Raw genomic sequence first — 26,441 nt, 5'->3', positions numbered from 1 at the left:
CTTATGAAAAAAAATATGTGCATATATATATATATATATATAATGCTCCTCATCTTGAGTTGAGCATATTGAGAAGTGATACACTAATTACCATTAGCATATAAACGACGCTCTTTGTGTTAACAAATCGAGCGGAGTTATTTCGGACAATATCAAAACATCGTTAAATTCACTACTCGTTCAGCAGCCACCAATAGCGTAATGGTTAGGAGCCTTGACTGTCGTACAGACGGTCGGGTTTCAATCCTGGCTTGAGGTAGTTGCCTGTCTAGCCGCACTGATGAGCTGTGAAACAGCGAAACAGTACTGTATGTGGATGACTATATATATATATATACAAACGTTGCTTCAGCCATAATTGAAGCCGGAACCAAAACTTATGAAAAATTCTTGATAAAATTATTCATAAAAAAAAAGATTACTTGAGTGCCATCAATTATAACTGAAACCAAAATTTGTAAAGAATTTTTGATAAACTTATTTATTAAAAAAAATAGATGACTTAAGTACCCTCAGCTATAATAAAAACCAAAACTTATGAAGAATTCTTGGTAAAGTTATTTATGACAAGAAATGGAAATACATAACAATTAAATGACCCAGATGTAAGCATGACACAGAAAATAACACACATGCTATCGTATTAATATATAGATGACCAAATGATACTGTAATAATTGGTATTGAAACAAAATCTCATTTAAAAACAAAAGAATTAAGAAAACAAAACAATATTATTGGGGGAATAAAATTGAAAATAAAATATATCCAAGGCAACATCAGGTATGATACACCTAGTTTTCAATGTTAAATACTTTCCAAAATTAGAGAAGCTATGAAAATCAAACATCAAAATAGTGACCATTATTCTGCTTTGTTGTAGCCTATTGCAAGGACGAAGAATATGGCTGAAACCTGTAATAACCATATAAATTGGTCAATTTGAAAACAAAAACGAAAAAATCTAGCTTTTTATGATGGTATGATTCTAAAATATGTTGAACACTGAGTTGCATTTATACAAATTGACTGAAACATCAATATAACTAAACTAAAGAATTTTTTCAGCTGTTAATTCTCAAAATTGTTTGTGGTCCCCCCATATTAAGCCATCAATTTCTACTTGCAAACAATTATCAAACATGTTTATTATTCAAGCTTAAAAAATGTCTAATTTGTATTTTGATGAATTAAAAAAAAATGTTTTATGATTGTTCTATTTTTATGTGTATTCTAAAATCTAATCCTTATTAAATATTTCATCTAATCTAGATATTTGATTATCTTAAAGTTTGTAAATATTAAAAAGAAGAAATTATTTTATAGCTCATATCTCCTACATTTTGGTTAATGAGACCTTCCTCAAGATCCTCTGTATAAGTGAACTGAGTAAAATTTATAAATAATGAATAAAATGTTATTTTAAAAAAAAATTAAAACCAAATTCCTGAAAATTATTTATTTCCATGTTTTCACATTCTTATATTTTTGTCATAATTCTTTGTACATCTATAGTTTGAAAGAATAATACTAAATGTGTAAAAAAAAAAAAAATTAAAAATTTACATGTTTTGAAATTTGGTTTACACCAGCTAACATCGTGCCTTGAAAAAAAAAACAATACAAATCAAATAATTTAAAAACTATAACTATTAAAGTAAAAAGCATTTCTCACAATTTCATTAATAATTGAAAATGAATACAATTACTGCGACATTGATTATTTGGATCAATTATATCTTTGTGCTATGCAACTAATTGTTTCATTATTAAAAGGAAAAAAAACAAACAAACCGACTAATTATGATTGAGTTGGAGAATCTGACACAAAGGTCAGCATAGTGTATACATGTTCAAATAATAAAGAAATCCGAAAACAATGCTTTTTGTTTGGGATACCTTAGTCTGTTTTGTTTTCAGTTAGTGAAGAAGTTCTTATTGATTGAAGGTAATTTTTGTTTTTGTTCCAATCTAGAGTGTCCTATTTTAGAGAGCTAGATTTTCCCCACATTAAAAACCAACCTTGTGTGTTAACTTTCCTCTGATGGGGAAGCAAGTAAATAAGAAAAATGCTTGTTTGAATAGTGAAATAATAATAATCATATATACCAGAACAAAACCGACAATACTCATAATGATGTTTATTTGAACAAGTTTTTGCTTTTAACTTATTTCAAAGTGGTAGGAAATGGTGCTTGAAATATAGAATTATAACAAAAACTTCTCTGCATATGATTGCATGTTAAATATCTGGAATATGGATCACATGTGGTTATTCTCACTTCATGGATTTGCAATTTAACGCATGACGTGTCCATGTTTGCCATAATGCAGAAGCAAACGATCAGAGAACCATGGATAATTTTCATGAATTTTCATCAGAGACTGGGTAATTTTGACATTACTAGGTTACTAGGCTTTTATGAACTTAGTTGAACTTTAGGAGGTTGATGTTGCTGACTTGTATGCAAGATAGAATTTGGTTTTAGCAATGAAATGAAGAAATCATTATTGCCAGTCAAGCATTTTCTCTAAATAGTTAAAAAAAATAAAAACATTTTTTTTTGTGTTTACATATACCCCTTAAATTTTATTTGCTGCTCTTCTTTCTGGCCAGACATGTGCAATACTTTTCTCTGATTAGCTGGTACATGTATGAAGAAAAATAACATTTTTACTTTTGAATAGATTTTCTTCAACTCTAGATAGATCTGCCTTCTTTAAGTAAGTGTTCTTTTTAGTTCGACCATCATCGTACAGATCTAAACACTCCTATCTAACAGGACCCTCCATTATTATGCTTCCAAACTAATGTTTAAATTGCAACTGATGTCTCACTCGAAATCTGCTTTGTAGTTCATCTGATAAAACCTAATCAATCAAATACCTACACCCGTATATCGGCTCATAATTTTTATATTTTTGGCAAACTCCAAAAGCATATTACTACCCCAGTAACAAGTAAACAGGTAACATTATAAAACCATTAAATTTCGTTTTGTGTCTTCTCAACAGAAGACACTTTATGAGTGTTTATATGAATATTGCAAGGTTATCTCTTGTTACTAATATTGAATACGAAGTGGCATTGGAGAAATTAACATTTGAAGGATGCTAATCATTTTTTTCAAAAATATTAAAAGGAAAGCAAAGCAAAAAAAAACTTTCAGTTGTAATTAACAAAAAATAAAATGTAACTATTAGTTTATGCATAAATATTTGATTTACAGTAAAAATTTGAATTAGTGTTTGAATTTTATATCTTGAAAATGATAATTCTAAACATGTACATAAATACATTCACTGCAAAGAAACATGCGAACATTATTATTAGCATTAATATCTTATAAGTTTACCTAGGTAAAGAAGTAACATTTTATTTTTTTCACTGCATTATGAAGTCTATCTGGTTTATATGACAATTTTTTGTTTTTAAATGCCAGGGATACTAGTTTAAACATTTCTTGGTTTTAGGTTTTTATTTCAATATTTTGTTTATGCAGAATTATATTTTTAATCTTATTTCTAATGTTATCTTGGATTTTTCTAACTGCTGTTAATTTATTCCCCAACTTTGTATTAACTCTTCTACTCTAACATGGTTTCAAAACAATTGCTTTTTCCATTTTCTTCTTCTGACAGGAAAAAAAAAAAGATTATTCTAAAATATTAGTAAGTCAAATTCAGCTCATTTATCAAATTTACTTGGACAATTATTTGGAAAATATTACATTATTTAGGTGTATTCCCATTTTGTTTGTAAAAGACGTGCAAAAAATTAACTTTATTTTATTTATAAGTAGCTGTTTATTACATGTATTCTCTCGAATACATGCGAGATGGATAAAATGCTTCATTTGTTTATTTTTAGAATGATCATAAACTAAAATTTCTTTAATTTGACAGTTAAAAGTTAATAAGGAACTATTTTTGTGAGAATATATTATTTTTGTGTCATTTCTGTTGAAATCAGCAAAATAGCATTAAATAAATACAATTAAATCAACCTACGTAGATTCCTTATGAACATATAACAAAGTTATTTTAATGATAAACTTTGTTTAGATCTAAACTAAATTCAGCATAAATATCAAAGAGATAGTTTACATAATGCTTTCATAAATGAACAGAAAAGACCCCCAACCTCTTATGGTACAACATATAAACTTGATTTACTCGTTGGGTTGTATGCATGATATAATAGATACCGATGTTGATTATGGAATCGGCTAAAAAGAATTTGAATCCTATTGGATATATTGTCTTCATTTATGCATGACATTGGGGAAAGGTATGAATCTGAAATACTCCACCTCTAAAACTATGAGTAAAATAACAACTTGTATTCAATAAATTGTATACAATAGCTAATTATGTTTTAATATTAGATAAATCAATAAAGGCTGATATGTAATAAAATGAACAGAACCAAATCTCAAATCATTGAGTCTCATTTGAAATGACATCTAATTAAGGATTTATGAATATAATCTTGTTTGAATTTCGTTTTGTTGTTTGGGCCCTGAATTGTGTGATATGAAAGTGAAATGTGTCAAGTGGATTTTGATTCTGCATTTTGTTGTCTTACTAACAGCACTGTGGTTTCTAACAAGTTTGGTGATTTTTCGCCTCAAGTGTGGTTGCAGTTCTTTGGAGAACAAAAAAGAATTTGTTTTTATTTTAAGATTGTTGTTTTTGTGTGGACACTTAAATAATGTTGAATAATTTACAGCTCCTGTTACAGAGCAACAAAGATATCACCTTACCACAGATCAAATGATGGCGGCTTCAGCAGTAACGCCTGGAGTATGTGTTTCCACATCAAGCAGCAGTTGTGGTTCCGTCTCTTCAGATAAAACTAGCGATTGGTTGCAGTCGGGAAATAATTCAGTTGTGGGACTGAACTATCCGAAATATAATCCTGTATTGCCGCCTCCACCACTCATTGAGCCCAGACTTGATCATCCATCCAGGTGAACTTCATTTCTTTTTTTTTTTTTTTTAATGATATATATGTATGCTTGAGATATCAGCCATGTTCAATAAGATAATCTAAAGGCACTTTTTCTATTTATATAAACTTATGTCTAGTATTCCCTTCACCCCATCCTTTTTACAACACTTATACCCATATTGTCTTATATTAAAGGTTGAATATAGTTGTTACATAATAGTTAATTTCTATGTGCATGTTCTTTGAAACTTCCAAAGATGTGTAATTAGAATTAGTGAGGAATGTATGAATGGAAATGAACAAAGAAATCATGAAGAGAATCGACTAACCTCATTATTTATTTCGTCAGTCAGTGAAGGAGAAATCTTGGTGCTAGTAACCCCCCCCCCTTGTACACCACAAATCACATAAATTGATCAATAAATTTTATTTTAATAAAGAAAATAATTTTTAATTGAATTTGAGTTTTTTCCAATACCAAATGTTAAGAATAAATTTTTAACAGATTACAAAAGTTTTAATTATTTTGAATCCTCATCCTATGAATCCTACAAAATGATGTCAAGATCATGGTTTAGCCATAAAATTGGATTTTTATTTAAAAAAAAAAAAAAACTACTTGGTAAATTTACATTATTTTTGCTGAATATTTTCTTACTATTACAAATAAAGATTTTTTCTTTATTTTTGATACTTTTTTCATAGGAGAGCAAGGAATGAACTTGGACTGGAATCTTTCTAGACTGGGGCACTTTTAATTTTTGTTCCAATCCAGGGTTTTTTTTTTTTTTTTTTTTTGAGGGGGGGGGGTGTTGTTGACTTTTCTTCACATTAAAAACTGACCTTGTGTCTAACTCTTGTCGTGAGGAGGCAAGTAAATAGAAATTATTGAAACAAGTTGTGAATATATGTGGAAAGAAATACTTAAAAGTCTGTCTTTTTCTATTCCTTTCTTTCACCATGCCAATTTATAAAAGATATCATGAATTGATTTTGAGTTTCATTCAGAAAAGAAAAAAAATCATTGTTTTGATATTTTAGCATAACAATTTCTAGGTGGAGAAAAAAAATCCTTTCAATTTAGAGAAGTTCTTTAGTAATAGATATAGAACAGTTGAGGTGTTTGGGTCAGTTGGTACGGAAAGGCCAAGGAAAATGTAGGAGGAAATAATAAGGATGGACTTGAAAGATAGAAGGATAAATAAAGACTTGTTCAGAGTTATGTTAATTGTCAATTTCTAAAAGCTGTCAAACACATGGCAACAGGTAAAATAAAGTTTAGACCATATATGGTAGTCCAGCTTTAAAAGACTCAATCAAGTACTAGATGTCATGATAACAACAAAGATGAGATTGTGCAATATATAACATCTTTGATTTGGTGCATTCAATCTGACAATATAATTATATTGCATGTTCTTATAACATATTTTCTTTTCTTAATTAGTATAGGGTATCCACTCATCAAAAATCAATTGGATATCAATGAAATTTAGTATTAAACTAGAAAGGGAACAATTTGTATATAATTTTGATCTATTGTAACATTGAAATTTGCATTTTTCACATTTTAAATATATTTTCTTCTCTTTAGATCCAGTGATAGCCCAGATACTATTATTTCCTCATCTTCGCCAGAAAATGTTCTTGAAAAGGATGACTTTCCAGCTCTTCGTCCCATTGATCCAGCAATTCGGGACACATCTTCACCTATTCTCCCTCTCGTTCAACCGATTCCTGTTCGTCCGAGTCTTACTCCAGTCAAGGAGGAAGACAAATCTCCATTGGATTCTGATACAAGAATTGTGTGCAAGAAAGAGATGGAGCTTGGTCCAAGCTGGTCTGACTTTTGTTTGGGAGAGAAGGCACATTCTTATTCAGAATTTGGTAATAAACTAGTCAGCAAGGACAGTTTATCAGCCAAAATGCCTACGCTCTCTTCCAGTCTTGCTCGTCCATTCAAGAATCTCACTCAACAAGTTTCTGTTACATTGACCCTAAAAGCAAATGCAGAAGAAGACATAGGGGGAGTCATCTCTGCAATTGCTGATCTATTAAAGATAGCAGTACCTCCTTATGAAATCAGCGAGACTCCTTCACCAGAAGTACTGAAATTCAATATGACGCGTACGTATAGATATTAATTTGCTTAAATAATTCTCATGTGTGTTTCAATTATATAAAATAATATTTTTTCTTATGTGTGTGTGTGACGATTGCAATTTCTTTACAGTAGAAAGTCATCCTTACAAGATTGCACTCTCCAATTGGTACAGCATCCCAGATTTTTTTTTTTTACATGTCTTGTTACAGATATGATTTAGAAATCATTTATGTATCTCCCAGTTTTTGTCACATGTATTTCTAGATGTATGAACAGTATTCTACATTGTGAAGTATATAGACAACATGTATTGATATTCCAGTGACGAAATTGTATTAATTTTACTCATCTTTAAAAAACCCAAAAGATTTTGATACATTTTGTGGATTGTTTTTTTCACACAAGGACATCTGATGTCATGTACATGTTGGATTTTTTTATCCATGGACTAGGGGTAAAACATACAAATCACTACTCAGACAAATGATTTTATCCCTCTCTCATCCTGATCCATATACTTTTTTTTTAATTGTATGCTCTCTACTCTCATGGTGGAGCTTTGCCACATGATTGAGAATAGAACTTCTGTACAGTGAGTGATTATACTGTTGTCAACGCACGTGAATTAGCAGGTTATACTGAAGTACTTGCTAAAGGCATGACTAGGCACAACATTAATGTGAACTAATGTGTCAATACTACAAAGGTGTATATATAAAGATAAAAAAAATATAAATAAATGTATGAATAAATAATTAAAAATAAATTTTATTACTTTGAACATAATTTTATATGTTACTGGCTTTGCTCGGGCCCTATGTACTGTTCGTAACTTGCCCTATGTGTGAATACATTTTATGTAAGATTTCAAATGTTTAGACCAAAATTTGTCTAAGTAATTTCGTAGAGACCGCAGAGGTCAATTTTTTTTTAAAAACTTTGACCTCAATTTTGACCCCTTAGCATTTATTATTTTGGTCTCAAATGAAAATAAAAAAAATTTATTCATGTCCAAGTTACCTACATCTAAAATTTTGAGTGTTTAGACCCAAAATTGGTGGAGGAATTTGGTAGAATCTGCAAAGGTCAACTTTTTCAACTTTGACTTTTTGGCAGCCAAATTTTGACCCCAAAACTGATTAAAATACTTGCTGCATGTCTGAATACCCGTTGTGTATAAATTTCAAATGTTTAGACCACAAATTTGGTTAAGTAGTTGCTAGACACTGCAAAGGTCAAATCTTTTGAACTTTGACCTCTTGGCAGCTCAAATTTTTGACTCCAACCGATTAAAAAGCTTGCCTTATTTCTGAATACCCTTTATGTAATATTTCAAATGTTTAGGCCAGAAATTGGCTGATTAATTTAGTAGAGGCCGCAGGGGTCAAATTGTTTTTAACTTTGACTCCAATTATGACTCCTTAACATTAATTTTTTGGGGCTCTAATCAAATTAAAGTTTGATCCATGTCCAAATAACCTACATTTAAAATTTCAAGTGTTTAGACCCCAAATTGACAGGAATTTGGTAGAGTTTTTAAAGGTCAAATCGTTGAACTTTGATCCCTTGACAGCCAAATTTCTGTCTGAAAATCGATGAAAAAGATTTTCCCAAAATCTCAATACTCCTTATGTCAAATCTTGAGTCTCTAGACTGAAAATTTACAGAGTTATTTGGTAGGGAAATGTACACACACACACATTTTCATTTTTATAGATATAAAAATTGTTGTGTACATTTTAGAAAAATAATAAAAGCAAATCATTCAGATCTTCCAATTGTATAGATCTGCTGACATCCTGTAAATATTGCTTTGATGCTAATATACCAACATTCGTATTTTGGATGTTTCCTTTATTCTTTATCTTGGGAATGGACATAAAATTGTATGATGTCTGAAAGAAAAATTGATAAAAGATGCAATTCTTTGCAAATACACAAGCAACCAAACAGCTAAATACCATTATTTTGGATGTCTTCAAAATACCATAGGGCTTTCTACTCTAATAGATTTTATCTCAAACTATTTGTCATGAAAATTTCTTCTCTACTCCCTGTTTACCTGACTGTACTAACATGTAAAAATTTAAGTGCTATATGTACAAACATCTTACTGAACAATTACTCACTTGGTGTCCTCACTAAATCTAGCTCCTAATACTCAGTAGTCTCCTGCGTGTCGGTGGCCAGTATGTTTTTTGGAGTAAATCAAAGTTAAAAATAAAACAACTTTTAAATGAACTAACCAATATAAACGCAACAACAAAAAATTTAGTCACCAATATCAAAAAAAGCAACTTTTTCATATCTTTATACTGTAAATATATTATTTTATTCATAGGTTTAATTCAAAATGACTCTTCTTTTATGCATTTGCTTTTTAAAAAAAATTCAAGTAAATTTCTTGATCTTATTAATGTCAGCTTATGGTACCATCTTGATTCTGAAAAATAGTTGCTGCTTGTTTTCAAGTCAGATTTCGCCTTTTTGTTTGAAATCATTATTTGGGAGGTTTTTATGTATTTTTATATTTTCAAAAGTAGTTCAAATACTTTACATAAAAAAATGAATAAAAATAATCATTTAAGTAAATATTCTTTGTGTGACCGAGTTAGTTTGGGAACATTCTGATTGCTAGTCCATAGATTTCTTTTGATAGTCAATAAATGGGGACCAGATTAATTACTATGTTAAAATTAGTTTTACACTTGGAAAAGGAGGAATGCAAGTCTTAAGGTTGTCCTTGATGAATTTAAAAATTTTATTTATCAAAGTAAGAGAGTATAAGAAAGTAGATATGTATGTAAGTAAATGAAATAAATCTTTTAATTCAGTTTTTATGGTATTTATTTTCTCTTTTAGATAAGGAAGAAGCTGTAAATATCCAGTCAATACAGTCAATGGTTAAATCTAAATCAAAGTTCTGTCGACATTGCGATTGGGCTGTTTTGAGTCCAGGAATCCGCAAGAAAAAAACAGAATTACCATTTATTACAAAAGAAGAACAGGTAAGACAAAGTTTTTTTTTTTTTTAGCAATAAAAGCTGCACTAATATACATTTACCATTTGGAATAATTTTTTTAATTTGTGTTTTCAATGACATTTGTATATTTTTTTGTTCAAGCTAAATCATTTTACTGATTGAGGTACTTTTCAACTGCGAAATACTGTAGATGCAAATGAATAAACAAATTTAACTAAAAATATCTTTATTCAAACGAGAAGAAATATTGTATTGGAGATGTTTCAATAAAAAAAAAGTTACTGCATACAAAAGATTGTAGAGCAAGTATTTGTCTGAAGTAGTTTTTTATGAACAGACGAATGCATGTGTGAGTCAATGTCATTGAAGTTAACAGTCAATGGTTATTGATTTCCTCTCGATGGTTTGCAGACTAAAATAGATGGGAGTTGGTAGTTCTGCTTAGCAAGCATCATTTTGACTGATTGTTTTATATTGTTTGGGATTCGCTCCGAGACTTGAAATCCAAACTTTCCAATTGGTTAAAAAAAAAAAAGATTTTTTTTATCTTGAGCTGATAATTCAATGAAATATTTTCATTCAATACAGTGTCTACATTAAACACCAAAATAACTTTATATATTCTGCCTCTTTGGGCATCTCTTATTTTAAGTAATCTCATTTTAACTATAAATGAAAACAGATTTTTGTTTTATACACACACACACACACACACACACACACACACACCCATAAGCAGGAAGACCCACCTTGCCCAGGATTGAATAAGGATCAAATTGATTGTCTGCTGTAGTTGGGGACCCACTGTAGTGCACCAGGAGGAAGCTCCACAATAATACATTGTAGTTTTCCATACACTGTAGAGAACTTATTGTTGATTTTATAAAATTTTTATATAATCACTTGAATTAAAGTTTTAAATGCAAAAATCAAGTATCATGGTTCAGTTGTGCCTTAAACAGAAACATTCACTTCGAGCACATCTGTTTTGTGAAAAAAGACCTACTGTTGATTTTATAAAAATATTTTTATTAAAATCACTTGAATCAAAGTTTAAAATGCAAAAGTCAAGTATCATGGTTTGATTGTGTTCTATTTGTTTCAATTGTGTTCTTAACAGAAACATTCACTTAGAATATTCTTGTCTTATCAAAGAACCTACTGTTGATTTTATACTTTGGGCCTTTTCTGCTTAGGCAGTTAAAAAACTTCTTAAATGCACTTGTGATGTCATGCTTTTATAAGAGTGTTAAATTTGTTCAAAATTGGATTGTTCCTTCTTTAATTGGATTTTTTCAGTTATTGATTTTTTGATACAAAACCTAAGAACACTCCCAGACACATACAGTACATTTGTGTGAAATAAAAAAAAAAATTGGCCGCACCATTTCAGAATTCATAGGAAATGAACTCACTCACAAAAACACACACACAGCATATATATATATATATATATATATATATATATATATATATATATATATATATGAAAAGAAATCAAAACTGTAAATTAAAATTTACAAGGAAATTTATTGTTCGACAGAATACTCCAAAAACGATTTTTAACTTCGCAACTTTATAATATATAAACATCGATGGAACATTAACTCTATAATAATATATACAAAATCTGCAAGAATTAAAATATCATATTTAAGCGTACTTTATTACTGGGCTACGCAGGGTGTTCCTGCTAGCTTAGATAAATACTTTTGCGGTTTTAACAAAAGAGCTACAATAATAGCAGTGTCTCCATTTACACTGAACATCTACAGAATGCCAAAATCAATATGAATGAGTCCCCTGTGGAATTTCCAAAGGTCCCGCTAGTTTTGTTTAAACAAAAAACACCTTTACTAAAGTTATGGTTTTCAATAGTAAAAAAAAAAAAAAAAAAAAAAATGAATTTATTTTTGCCGTTTTTATGGAAATAAAGCATCGTAAATTGTAACAATAAAAAAAAATTTAATTTTTTTACAGCAATATTACGAAAAAAGCCCCTAAAGTCCATATTAACGAAATCTATATAACTCCAGGAAAAATTAATTTCTCAAACTAACAATATTATCATTGAATTAAGCATTGTTTATTTAATATTTTCACACACAATGAAAAAATTTTTTTTCTTTTATTAAATTATATCTTTTGCATAATTTTTATATGTAAAATTCTAATATTTTCCTTGCATGAATGAACGTGTTATCTTTAACGTAACATAATTTTTTATATAATCTTGAAAAATAAAAAGATTTTAAAGCAGGAATACACAAAAATAATTAAATAAAATAAAAAAAAAAATGGTCACAATTTACAAATGTTCACGATAGGAATGTACGGATGCACAACTGATGGGAAAAAAAACAGTCGGTTTTGCACCCACTCACTCCCTTCAACCACCCGATATCATTTTCAGACAACCTTTTGACTTTCTGGCATTTTAGGCTTTTGTAGAACTCATGCTAGACTCCTTTTTGTTTGTTTTGATTGTGCAAAGCCAGAACCTTTCACTTTTGGGGGCTAATTAAGCTACTTTTTTTTTTTTATACAAACAAGGTGTTTTTTAAATTTTTTTCTTATTTAATTCAATATCTTATGACTTTACTAATTATCTTTGAAATAGTCCCAGAAAACTAATATTTATCTTTCAAGTGATGTTTACAATGAATTTATTTAACTTCAAAATTTAATTGAACTTGTCAGTTTCCGAATGTTGCCATGAAAACATTTTTCGTCATAACTTTTTTTTTTTTTTTTTTTCACGCATACAAATATTTTTTTCTGTTTGGAAGTTAACTTTAGGCTTTAATGTTTCAAATACAATTAAAAAGTAATCGGAAACCCACAAAAAGAAAATGATAAACTGACTTTGAAAACTATGTCCGCCCTCATCAGTTTTCCACCATTAATGCCTGTACCTAGTATTATTATATCAACATGGTTTTTGTTATGTTTGCTTAATACATTTGTTGCCTCTTTCTCTGCAGGACTCTGAAGATGAGGAAGTAACATTCTGCAGTATGAACTGCTATCTTCAGTTTGCTATCACACATCGGTCTGCTCTGCCGGAAGAAACCAAAGAAGTTGGAGATATCATTGAACACAAAAGTGCACTAGCTGATCAACCACAGACGACCTCAGCAACGCTGACGTCAACTGCACAATCATTATCATCGTCATCCTCCTCCTCCTCTTCTACTACCACCACTACAACAACAACCGCCGCAGCAGCAGTTCCATCTCCACCTTCCATCTCTTCATCATCCACGACAGCCACACCATCACCTACCACCACTACCACCACCACCACATCAACCTCAAGCACTACGGCAGTCTCAGTTGTAACTACTACTGTGACTTTGAGCACTACTGTCGCCAGTGTAACCACAGTAACGACATCATCATCATCAACATCATCATCAGTCACCACCTGTACAGATGCCAGTTCCACCTTACAGTTAAAGATTGAAGATGCAAGCAAAGTGTGTGGCAAGCGAAGACATGGGAGTGACAGTCCCAGTGTTGATTCACAAAATCCTTCATCAGATTCACCAGCTACACCAACACCTGTAGTAAGTAGGAGTCAATTGAAAACAGCATTTAATTTTGATTTTCATTTTGGCAAATTTTTCAGTTCATTCAGATTCATGAAGAATTTTCTTGAGGGAGAGTAGCTCCGACACATTTTGTTAATTTACAAATGGTTCTTCACAGCCACTTTAAATAATATTTAACAGAGTTCAGCAAAAAGTTTGAACAGATATCACATTATTAATATGGTGATTATTACATTTTTTTTTAAATATTGGCCAAATAATGGAAAATTCATTTTGTCGAAAACCAGAAAGACTCCTTTTTTCAAATGAAATATATTCTGGTATATATTCAAGTATTCTGCTAAAATTAATTTACAGAACAGATTTCTAATATTTTATGATCTTTTATGAAGATTGAAATCAACATAGTTATGTTATTAAACTTTATGTCTAAAATTCTTATTTCAATTTTATCAAAATCCATATACTTGAATTAGATTCATTTGCAGCTTAATCTTGAAAAGTTTTAAGAAGAAATAGAAGCTGAATAAATTTTGCTTAATTGGATAAAATTTTATACAAATTGTGAACATGAAAATTTTTAGTGAGTTTGTGTCCATATCATGTTGAAAAATCCATTAAATTATTTTAAAAAATTGAAATTTTAGGAACATTTATTAATTCATATCTAATGGCTATAGTTAAAACTTGATCAAACTCTGTGATATCTAAAAATGAATTAAAGATTTCCAGTCCTCCTTGATTCCATTTACACAAAACTACATTGAACTAAATATAGTCCACATTATTTATCCTTGCCTAACAACCGTTTTCCAAAAGTCATAATGATTGGTTAATTAGTTTCAGAGTTCACCCTAAATAAATATATTATATACTATAACATAAACAAATGCATAATTATAAGTTATTAATAGTTCCATTTGTATTTATCAAAAAGCAAAATCAATACGTTTTACAATAACCTTGCTTTTTATTTTTTTGTTTTTCTCCAGCCTGCCATCAAAAAATGGAAAGATGTCCGATGGCGAAAATGGGACATCCTGTTTGGAACATTAGAATTACAAACCAGAGAGGAACTTGACCCGGTAAGATTGAATGTTTCTTTCGTAATTCATTTAGTAGGCAAAATGTTTATTCTTTTGTTGTACGTATTTCAAGATAAGCATATGTTAACAGCTTTGTTTATTTTTTTTAATGTGTTGAAGTGTATTTTATTGGATATTGGATATGCATTTCTTTACAGCATAGAAGGATGGCAGTGTCTGAAATCCAACCAATTTTTTTTCTTCTGTTTTTGGAAGTCAGTTCCTTAATTGAGATGAGACTTATAGGTTGTATGCCCTGCCTGATGCTAACTCAGTGAGGTGATGGTGAATGAGTGTTTTTATTGAAACACCATCTCTAGGTGATTGACTACTAAGGCTAAAGAGCACATCAAATGCCCTTTTGGATTTTTTAAAACTTTGTAAAATAAAAATAGATATGAGAATGATACAATGTATATGTAATGTGAGTCTGAAAAACCTCAGAGGAAGATTAAATCTGGATAGTGTCAGAATATATGTACAAAACAGGAAACTTTGATGGTATGGTCATGTTGAAAGAATGGATGAGAATTCTTGGGGTAGAACAGTTGAGGTAGCAAAGTTGGTAAGCAGCTGAAGTTCAAGGAGGGATTGATAAGGATAGCCTTGAAAAAAGGAATAAATAAAAACTTATTCAGAAATCAATTTCTAAAAGCCATCCAACACCTGTTAGTATGTAAAACGGATGTTAAGTCAAACATGATGATGTCTGATGCAAATATTAAATGCTATGAATTGTATAAAATGCCAAATTAGTTTTACAATATTTGGTGTCAGTTGTGACATTGATTTCTACAAAGAAATATTTTTATTTGGAACATTAAACTAATTTGCATGAATTAGCAAAACATGTAAAAAAAAAAAAAAATTAAATTAAGAGATATAATTAATAGTTTTGATACAAAATAAAGTTATTTGGGAATAATAAAGAAACCCAAATTTTGACTGTTTGAAGAATCATTGAAGGAGTACAAGAAAGCAACAATCACCAACTGTTGTAGATTTTTCGAAAGCTTTTGATTTGGTTCATAGAGAAAGGATGAAATATTTTGTTGACATATGGTATACCTAAAGAAATTGTTTCAGCCATAATGATCCTATATAAGAATACTGAAACCATGGTGTGCTCTCTAGATGGTGACACTGAATTCTTTGAAATAAAAGCTGGCGTACTACAATGATATTCTGGCTCCATTCTTATTTGAGATCTGTCTCAATTACGTACTAAAACACTATCGATCAATATGGGAAATATGGCCTAACATTGTCTCCATCAAAAAGCAGACGATATCCAGCAAAGAAGATTACTTATGTTGATTACACTGATGATCTTGTTTTGTTAGCTGATGACAACGCTAATGCACAAAAGTTGCTACATATCCTGGAAGACACAGCTGTTATGATTGGACTGCATACAACGTAACTAAAAACAGAATAGATGTCCTTACACTAAACTGGCCCAATTAAAACACTACACAGAACAACTCTCAAACAAGTAGATGATTTTGAATATCTTGGCAACCACATCACATCCACCGAAAAAGATGTCTGTCAGAATAGCCAAGACTTGGAGTGCACTTAATCGGCTGAAAGTTATATGGAAATCTGCTCTCTTGAAACAGATCAAGAAAAGCATTTTTAGAGCCGTAGCAGAGACAGTGCTGCTTTATAGTTCATCAATATGGACTCTCTGTAAAATACTTAAAAGGAAGTGGGATAGAACTTACACTAGAATGCTCCGGACAGTGTTAAACTTAAACTGGAAAACGCACCCAATCATTAGCTGTCTGTATTATTGATTGCCGAGGATCTCTTAAGTAATAAGAGAATAAACACAATATGCAGGACAGAAAAGATGAAGTTGTTAGTGATGTGGTACTATGGAATCCTAAACACAGAACTGCTAAAGTAGGAAGACTTATCGTGACATACACAAAATTGACAGAAGACACTGGCTTACAACTTGAAAATCTTTCTAAGGCCATGGAAGATAGAAACCCGTGGAGGGAAAGAGTCAATTTTATCTGGGCAACTTGCCCAATACGATGATGAAGAAAACCCATTTTGCAGGCAAAAGGGACTGTATATTAGAAAATTAGCAAATAAACTAGCAATACAAATGAAAAAATTGAAATGCTTAAAATATCTCAATAATGGCATACATTAATTAAAAAATTTTTAATTTGTAAAAATTAAGGAAATTATGACTATTTTTGTGCCTCACATGTTGGATATTTTTCTCTCTTTAAAACTATATGAGTTTTGTCACATTTTTTACACAACTTTTTCAGTAATATATTTGTTAAAACACAAGATTAAGTAATGAAATCTTCCATATAAGTGCTTTTGCGCAAAGAATCCAAATATGACATTGAAAATCCTCAGAAGTAAATAGTTTCCAAGTAATCTGCAGTAAATGCACATAAATTTGTTGCAATACTATAAAAATTCCATGTATTGATTAAAAAAAGTTAAACTCAGTTGAATTGTAATGCATTTTATGTACAAAAAACTGAAATCCAATACTAGAAGTGTTTTATTGCAAGATTTCTTTTGTATTGTAGATTAATCTTAGATTTTAATGTTTTAAGGCAGTTAACCATTTTATTCTATGGGAAATAAATTCTGTTTCTTTTTGTTGTTTTATAGACAATTTTGTGGGACTTTAAGATGGTCTTTGTAGGAAGAAGAGGCTTGCCACTGGGTCTTTAAGTTAGTGGTAGGGCTAGGAGCAGTTATGTGTGAATAGCCTGAAACCTTGGCAAAAACAATTAGTGGAGAATTAGTTTTACATATAAATTTAATGTAAAGATATGAGCATTTCGGTATTGAATTTGGCTTTGTGTATGTATGTATATATATATATATATATATATATATATATATATATATATATATATATATATATATTTCGAACTTATAAAATTGCCTATATATATATATATATATATATATAGGCAATTTTATAAGTTCGAAATTTCGGCAACTATTGATCAGAATTTAACAAATGAAGGCTTGTTGGAAAGGTAATGGCCTAAACTGTGTAGTGAGCTATGTGACATTTGCCCTTAAGGTTGCACATTATTGTTTCAAAAAGTAGGGGATCACTTTTGTATATTAACTTTACATAAAATTAGCACCACCCACTTTATGGCCAGCTTTTTAGGGTGTGGGTTTGTGTGTGTGTGTTTTAAGGGGTGGTGTTTATTGTGGCCTAGTAAACCAACGCAAAACCTGCCTTAAAAACCTTGTTTTCTATAGGTTTTTGGGTGTGCTGAAAACGAATATTGCATTTAAATTTTCCACAAATAAGTATTTTTCCAGGTATTAAGCAAAAATATTGCACCACTTATAACATAAAGAATTACATTGCTTGATACCCGGAAAAATACTAATTTACGGAAAATTTTAATGTGATATTCGTTTTCAGCATACCTAAATAAACAAGTTTAAGGTAGGTTTTATGTTAGTCTACCAGACCACAATTACCAAATACTCCCCCCCCCCCAAAAAAAAAAAATTGTCTATAAAGTGAGAGTTCATTTTATGTTAAATTAATATAGAAAAATAATCCCTCACTTTTTAAAACTACAATATCTACATCTTGAAAACTACTTGTTTCCTGGGATTTCAACTGCTATTTTTGTTTTCAAAAATCTATAATTAGCAATACACATGGTCGTTAAAACGCTTTGGATAATCACAGATTTCAAGGGGTTTCTGCTAAAATAGTCATATTTTAAAAACCAAAGCACTTTAAGTCTTCAAAATACTACCATTTTGTTCGGAAATGAATATACTTTCAAATGAATTAGTAAATAATAACATACATTATATATTTTTAGAGTTTTAAGCAAATAAAGTGATAAAAATGTGAACATCATAAAACAGCATTTTCGGTAAGATTTTGTAACAACCTCCCCGGATTTCTAAACATTTGTACCGTGTTTCTGTTAATTCTGGAAATTAGCCAAAAGAGATGTAATTTTTAATAATTTTGAGTGTCCGAAATTCATTTGACCACTCGTTTTTTTGTTGTGTTAAAAAAAAGATTTCAAAATGATGAGTATTGAAAGTTTTGAAAGAAATTTTCTTCGGACACTCACTATTAAATAAAACAATCTTTTTACTATGTTTATTCGTTAAAAAGATGATTGGACAGTGTTTTCTCTAGTGGTACATAGCAATTTAAAAACATAATATCTGAAAAAATCGTTATGAATTTGAAGCAAGACTTCTGTAGTATTAGTGATACTAGCAGACAGCAGCAGCAGCGATAACATGGCGTAAACAGATGTTTGTTTTTGTTTATTTTATTCCAGATCGATTTTTTTTTTCAATTGAAAATCTGGTTATAAATAAAAATTCTTACATGTTTAGTTAGAGCTATTTTGTTATCAACCATACAAATATTTTTAAAAATTGGGTAGTAGTAAATTTAAAAATATTTTAACAAGCGAAAATGTGAAATGTTTTGGTTCACGTGTACGAACGGTACACACACTTCTAATTTTCGTCCCTTAAAAAATGTTTTCAGTGAAATATTATCGAATGGAAACTAATCTACCCGATTATTAAAAAAAAAAAAATAAAATAAAAAAACAAATAATCAATATTTAAATATTTGTAGGTGCTCAGTTAAAAAATAACAACGGTAGAAAGACATGAAATGTAATTAAAAATCAAAATAACATTAATTCAAAATTTTTAACAATTTGTCAGCTTTAGCAAAAACTTGTTTCTTTTTTTATATTTAAATAGAATTTAAATACTTGATATTTTTCCAAGCATCATGTTTTCTGTTAGAGGGATGTCACTTTTTAAATAACATTTATTTTTGTCTGTTTGTCATAATTCTTGTAAAGTTTCACAATGGGTATCAAACACTCTTTAAAAAAAAAAAAAACTCGCTTAATTCTATGTCTAATCCTAGGTACGAGTGGCAAGCCTCCTCCTAAAACCTTTAGCCTTAACAATAACGCTAAGTACAAGTGGCAGAGCTTCCCACTAAACAAACTTCCTCTGTGAGCTCATATAAACGAAAACAAAAAAGCATAAAAAAACGTTTAAAGAAAAGTGCGCATGATTAATTCCCCCCCCCCCCCCCCCTAAATTGATCAACTGTCCTAAAACGCTAGGATCGTCTTGAAATGGTGAATTATTTTACATTTATGTGAAACCAACCCCCACTCTATATTCTAAAATTGGTTTTGTTTCTATCAAGTCTTCAGGATGTTCACACATAATTTTCCTTAGCCCTATCATTAACCAAAAGTCAGAGTGGCAACCTCCCCACCTTCTCATAATTGCACAAAGACCCTCTTAAAACCACACATAATCACCTTTTAGAAAACAAACAAAAACACCCAGGATTTATCTATCATAGGAAAAGGGGGGGGGTAACTGCCCTAAAACGCTCAAATGATTCAAAATGGGAAATCATTTTACATTAAATTCTAAAATAATTTTTGGTTATCTTTTATTAAAGTTTTTCAAGTTGTTCACATGCAATTGTCTATAAAGGTAGAATCACATATTTTGGAGAGGTGGTCAGATGGGGAGAGGTAACAGAAGGTATTAATCTACAATAATACCAAAGAAATATTGCAATATATTCATTTTTAACCAATCCTAGATTTCGATTTCAGTATTTGGCACATAAAATTCATTACAACTAAACTCTCTAACTTCTTTTCTTTTAATGAATACATGGCATTTTTAAGCAATTGCAGCATATTTATGTGCATTTACTGCAGATTATTTGGAAACCATTCATTTCTGGAGATTTTTAATAGCATATTCAGATTTCTTGCACAAAAATACACTTATATGGCAATTTCATTGCGTAGTCTTGTGTGTTTAACAAAGATATAGCATTTTTACTGAAAAAGTAGTGCAAAAAATGTGACAAAATGCATATGGTCTTAAAGAGGGGAAAATATCCAAACACGCAGGGCATAAAAATAGTCATAACTTCCTTGATTTTAATTGGATTTAAAATTTTTTTTAAGATTCTTTCTTAGCTTATCAAGCTCTTTCTATATATGCCAATATTGAAATATTTTAAGCCATTTAAATTTTTTCGTGTGTATTGCTACTATAATAATGGTAATTTTAAAGGATTTTTTTGTGAGTGGAAAGATATCGCAACTTTACCAATGTTTCAATCATAGTCATTTTGTCCCCCTAGTTTTGCATATGAATTACAAAATATCTAATATTTCTCCTAAAACTTAAAACTTGCTGCTATGGTTTCAAATGATCTGAAATAACAGCAAGGGGAGACTTGATTCCAAATATTTAGCACGTTTGGATATTTATATATATTTGGAATCAAGGGTTAAATAGAAACCGACCTGAAATAAGCAAATATATTCTATTAAAAATTTTTTCTTTAAAATCACTGGATTTGGCATTAAATAACCTGAAAAGGGTTGATATGCGGTAAAACAAAAACACCCATTCATTGAAAACAGGCTAATATTTTGGAGAGAACCTAATTAAAAACTACTGGTACCAAAATAGAAATTAACATAGAATTATTATTTTAACATATAAAAATAACATTATTTTACTTATTAGTTGAGGTATGAAAAATATTAAGAAAAAAATTGATTGGAGACATATCATGTTGAAGTTGTATTTTTAAGACAACAAAAACACAAACCAGTTTATTTCATATCCCAACAATAAGTAAGATTGATGTCTTTTCTGATTATTTTCCAAATTTTATGGTGAAATTCCTCATGTGGGTGTGGTAATAAGCGATTAAGCACTGTGAGGGTTAAAAAAAAAAAAATTGATGCAAAATGGCCAGTTTATAACATTTTTACCATTACTTTCCTAAAAACTCTTCAAATATATCACGTAGATTATTATTTATTAAAACATGAAATAATATTCATTTTCTGAGCAAAATGGTGGAATTTTGAAGACTTAGTGTTTTAGTTTTTAAAATGTGACTATTTTAGTAGAACTATCTTGAAATATCCAAAGTGTTTTTTATGGTCGATGACTACATGAATCTGAAAATGTTGCTTATTTTGGTATCAATTTTGGTGCTGAATTTGGCCGTGAGATAAGAGACTAAGCATAAAAAATGCAGATGTTGAAAAAGGCAACTGATGATTGTCTCCTTGTCAACATTGGAAAAGGTACAAAAGAGTGAAGCATCAACATTTTTTTTTTTTTTTTCATGGAAATCACTCCATAAGAGGCATGAAACCACTTAATGTAAGGATGTAAAAGATATTACTTCAAGGTCAAAAACTAGCACATGCTAAGTGTTATATTAATAAATTCTGAACCAGAAAACGGCAATTAAATATACTGTTTATTACAGCATTTATTCCACCGTTATCCAATGTTCAAATAGTATTTGAGTTTTTTTTTCAGTTGAACACTGTAAATATGGTGAGTTGTGGTTTTTAATTGTTGATACCAAAAAACGCAACAATGTTTATAGTTTTATCATTGATAAAATGACCATAATCTTAATTTTCTGGCTGTGCAACTACTAAAATGCTGACTTTCAACAAACAGGTGAAAGTGGCTTATGCACGTTTAGATTCACTTGCAATTTTGGGATGTTTTTCTCTAATCAGGATGAGGAAAAACATGTAACTAACAATACTCCATTTCAGAAATATTGTTAAATCAAAGATTTATAATGAAGAATTGAATGTTTTTTTTATTATTTAGTATAATACTTTCCAGTATTTTTCAAGTCATTTTTCAACAAGGATTACTTCCAATTGTTTTCATATTGGCTAATTTATTTTATTGATAATCTTTAATCAGCTTTTTCTATAGAGAAATGTTCTTATTGAATTTCTATTTAATTACAGAAATATTGGGATTCTGTTGGTGTAATTGTGCCACAAAATCCTAAGCTTGAAGATTTGCGAAAATGTGCCTTTTGTCATACTTATGGTGATGGATCTACAAATGGACCTGCTAGGTAAATAAAGACTTTTTTCTTCTATTTTGTTTCTGTAGATTTTGTTTCTTGTTGTGTACACCTTTTTAGAAGTGCAGTGGGGAATGAGATGGTTAAGAAAAGAGAAACCATTAGCAAATGTGGGATTTGACTGAAAAAAAATCTGACCCTGCAAAAGTTAAAGACTTCTACAACAATCTCTTCCCCCACTCCTCATCTTATGCTGTTAACAATTTAAGGATTAATTAAGCTTAATATTGACAGCAAAATTTACTCCAAAATTGTAATATTTATTTAAAAAAAATAATTTTTCCTTTTGAAAACATATCAACATTAATATTATTATTACTACTTTTCTCATCTTGAGTGTTATTTGCACAATGTTTTGATTGATGTGATCTTTGAATTTCTTCAGATGTACCTTGTCAAAGTTGGGAATCTTTCTGTCAAACTCTGGAATCTGCTCGGAATTTTGAACAAAACCCTTTATTTAATTCATAGGGATAGTATGATCTTGTTCTGTCAGTCATGACTGGGTAGAAGTCCTAAGTAATTCACAATTGTATTTTTGGGTTGTCACTACTAAAGATTGAACTTTCAATCTCCACGAATGTCACTTTTACAACTGAATTTCACCAACTTACCCTATCCATTGTGTCACAGGTCCTCATTTAAAACAATCAGAACCGTGATATCAACATTCAATGAAGTTAAAGAATGCTCATCAGCACTCTCTTTATTGTCTTGGATAAAAAACAAACAAACAAATCATAAAATTTATTTAAAAAAAAAAAGAAGACGTTTAATAATATAAAAGAATTATTTTTTATTTGATTTGAATGACTATTTCCTGCCCAAAATACATTTTTCTTAACCCTAAGAATGAATGTGTCATACAATGCAAAATTAGGTTTGTGTGTTATGCAAGAAGTTAGCATTTAATTTGTATGTCTGATGTCTCTAACCATCCCTTTTTGACAAACATCTCTTTACTATGGGATTCTTACGTAGGGAGTATTACAGTCATAATTATAAACATGAAATTTAACTTTATTTTTTGTAGGTTATTAAACTTGGATGTGGATAAATGGACCCATCTGAATTGTGCCTTGTGGTCTCATGAGGTCTACGAGACATTAAATGGTGCTTTGATCAATGTTGAAACGTCCTATCGAAGAGGGCTCACATTGGAATGCACTATTTGCCACAAAAATGGAGCGACACTTGGATGTTTCAAATTTCGTTGCTCTAATATTTATCATGTCGGCTGTGCTATTAAAGATGGATGTGTATTCTACCAAGATAAGGTAAGTTTTGGCTCCAATTTTCTTGATTTTTTTTTTTTTTTTTTAAATTGTTTTTAATAGTCCTATCTTCACACAAATATATTATACTTTTTTTTTGTGTTTTTTTTTAAGGTTCATTTTGCATGGGTAATATTAACTGATTTAGTTCACAGGATTTGGAATAACCATAAAACATGTGTCAACAAAAAAGGCATGGTACATAGTATAGTAAAAAATAAATTACAATATATCAATAAGAATTCTTGGAATTGAAACAAAGCTGAATCAAGAGTACAGAGCTTGCACAAGGGACTTGATGTCCTTTTAAATAGAGCTTTATGACAGTAATACATAATTAAAAGGGTCACTCTGTTTTATCTATATATCTATTTTGACGCTTTCGCTTGAGCGGAACCTCAGTATTTCATAAGTGTAGCTCGTTCCAAAAGATTCAACCCCTAAGACAAGTAATTGCTACGATACAACAGGGCCCTAATTGCACTGGCAATTAGGTGTACTACTGTATATTGAGGTCAATGGGTGTGTTAGCAATAATGCGATAACAAAATGAGTAATTGTTTTTAATGGATAAAAGTTAATGAATGTAAGGTGATAGTGTAGTAATCGTTAATAGTGTAAATTGAGTAGAATTTGATTATTTATGGGGATGACTCAACAGGAACTTGTTTACATTGGATTTAAAAGCTACCATGTTGTATTCAACTAAGAAGCAGGCCAGCAGAACAATGTTCCACAGGCAGGCAATTCTGGGAAAGAAGCTTTGTTCATGGAATCTGTGTTTGGATTTAGGCACAAATAGAGTGGGGGAAATAGTTTATAGTGGTTATAGCTGGATGTTATATTAGTCGAAATGCAGAATTAAAAAATATATTTATTTAAAAAAATTAAAATTAACTTATTTTCGACATTATACATCACCATTAACAATAAAAACAGTTCTTTCTTTTTGCTTTTACCTAATAATTTCTCTATTGTTTTTGTTTTTTACTATTTTACATTGTCTAAACTGAGTCTTATAAGTAAATAATTTTATTTTACTCTTATATAATTAAATTAACATTACCGATGGAATAAAAAACAATATATCCCCATGAGTTAAATAATAAATTGTATATGAAATCCTGTATGGATTATTGATTTCAACATAAGCATTCCTGAGTCTAGAAAGATGCAACAGAACATCGGATGTTATATCAGCTGAAACGCTGCAAGAAAAATATTCGATATGTGAATAGTAGTTTTTTTGGTTTTTTTTACTTGAGTCACCACTTATCAATGCTTGATAGCCACTTGAGGATAAGAGTTAATGAATGTAAGGTGGTAAGTGTAGTAATCATTAATAGTATGGTGTAAATGGGTAGAATTTGATTATTTATGGGGACGGCTCAACAAGAACTTGCTTACATTGGATTTGAAGGCTACCATATTGTATTCAACTGAGAAGCAGTTCTGGGAAAAAAGCTTTGTTCATGGAATGTGCATTTAGATTTAGGCTCAGTTAGAGAGTGGGGGAAATCTTATATAATGGTTTTAGATAGTCAAGTGTTTTTTGTGAAAGTTTGGCAAGGGGGGGGGGTCAGTCAAGCACTTGCCATGAAAATAATGATAGAGCAGAGACAGGCTTGCAACATCTCTTCTGTTGGAAAAGAGACTGTAGGGAAGAGAAAAGTGCGTCACCTACTAGGTTTTGAAGCCAGTTTTGGACTCTATCAAGGCTGGATAGGATGTGCTGAGCAGCTCCTGTACAGATGTGGCAACAGAATTCCATTTTAGAGTGTACCTGGCTCTTATACAGATAGAGGATTACATCGGCAGTGAGATATCTACTGCAGCGATAGAATGATCCAACCATTTTCCCAGTGATCTTGACAACAGATTTTATGTATGTGTACCATTTCAGATCAGGAATGAAGACCAGTCCCAGAAGCTTGTCAAGACATGGAGCTTCCCCAAAATGAGAGCCAATTATGATGAAAGGAGAGAAGCTTGGTTTTTGATGCATTAAAATTAATCATCCACCTTCTTTCCCATTGCACTACATTCTTCAGATCAGAAGAGAGAATTGGAAAGATCTTCATCATTGCTGGCCTTTGAAGTGTTGCCATAGATTGTGGTGTCGTTTGCATAAATGTCTACGAATGATCTAAGAATGGGATTTGGGAGATCATTGAAGATCCGAAAGAGAGTTGGCCCAGGACGAAATCTTGAGGGATGCTGCTGTTAATACTATGAGTTTCTAATTTCTGCCCATTAATGACTACTCTTATAAGCCAGTCAGAGAGAATTTAATAAGTGAGAGGGCATTTCCAGCTATTCCATAGCTGGTGATCTTGTGAAGTAGACCTTTATGCCATACTCTATCAAATGCCTTTGATATGTCAAGGGCTTTTGCTCTAAAAACAAAGTCCCTGTCGAGAGATTTTATTAACAATTTGTGTAACACTAACTACTGACTCTTTATTAAAATTTATTTTATTGCCTATTCATTGACTTACACTATAGGTTTGCTCCTCA

General features: G+C 30.5%; 1 protein-coding gene across 19 annotated transcripts in view; it reads left to right on the top strand.

The window, feature by feature from the left end:
• LOC145297646 (histone-lysine N-methyltransferase 2C-like) overlaps positions 1 to 26,441 on the top strand; it is a 276,096-nt gene that overhangs the window by 235,035 nt on the left and 14,620 nt on the right. For all 19 annotated transcript variants that reach the window (XM_080143768.1, XM_080143763.1, XM_080143779.1 and 16 more), the window contains 7 exons: positions 4,733 to 4,973; positions 6,549 to 7,081; positions 9,921 to 10,066; positions 13,027 to 13,611; positions 14,589 to 14,681; positions 22,529 to 22,641; positions 23,684 to 23,927. In XM_080143768.1, the coding sequence (XP_079999894.1) occupies positions 4,733 to 4,973; positions 6,549 to 7,081; positions 9,921 to 10,066; positions 13,027 to 13,611; positions 14,589 to 14,681; positions 22,529 to 22,641; positions 23,684 to 23,927 (1,955 nt within the window). The remainder of the gene's footprint in view (positions 1 to 4,732; positions 4,974 to 6,548; positions 7,082 to 9,920; positions 10,067 to 13,026; positions 13,612 to 14,588; positions 14,682 to 22,528; positions 22,642 to 23,683; positions 23,928 to 26,441) is intronic.

Source organism: Euprymna scolopes, chromosome 18, assembly GCF_053919585.1.
Source record: "Euprymna scolopes isolate OS-2025 chromosome 18, ASM5391958v1, whole genome shotgun sequence".
In the NCBI taxonomy this organism is placed as follows: domain Eukaryota; kingdom Metazoa; phylum Mollusca; class Cephalopoda; order Sepiida; family Sepiolidae; genus Euprymna; species Euprymna scolopes.
The sequence above is the reverse complement of the archived record's forward strand: the minus strand, read 5'-3'. Positions and strand labels throughout refer to the sequence as shown.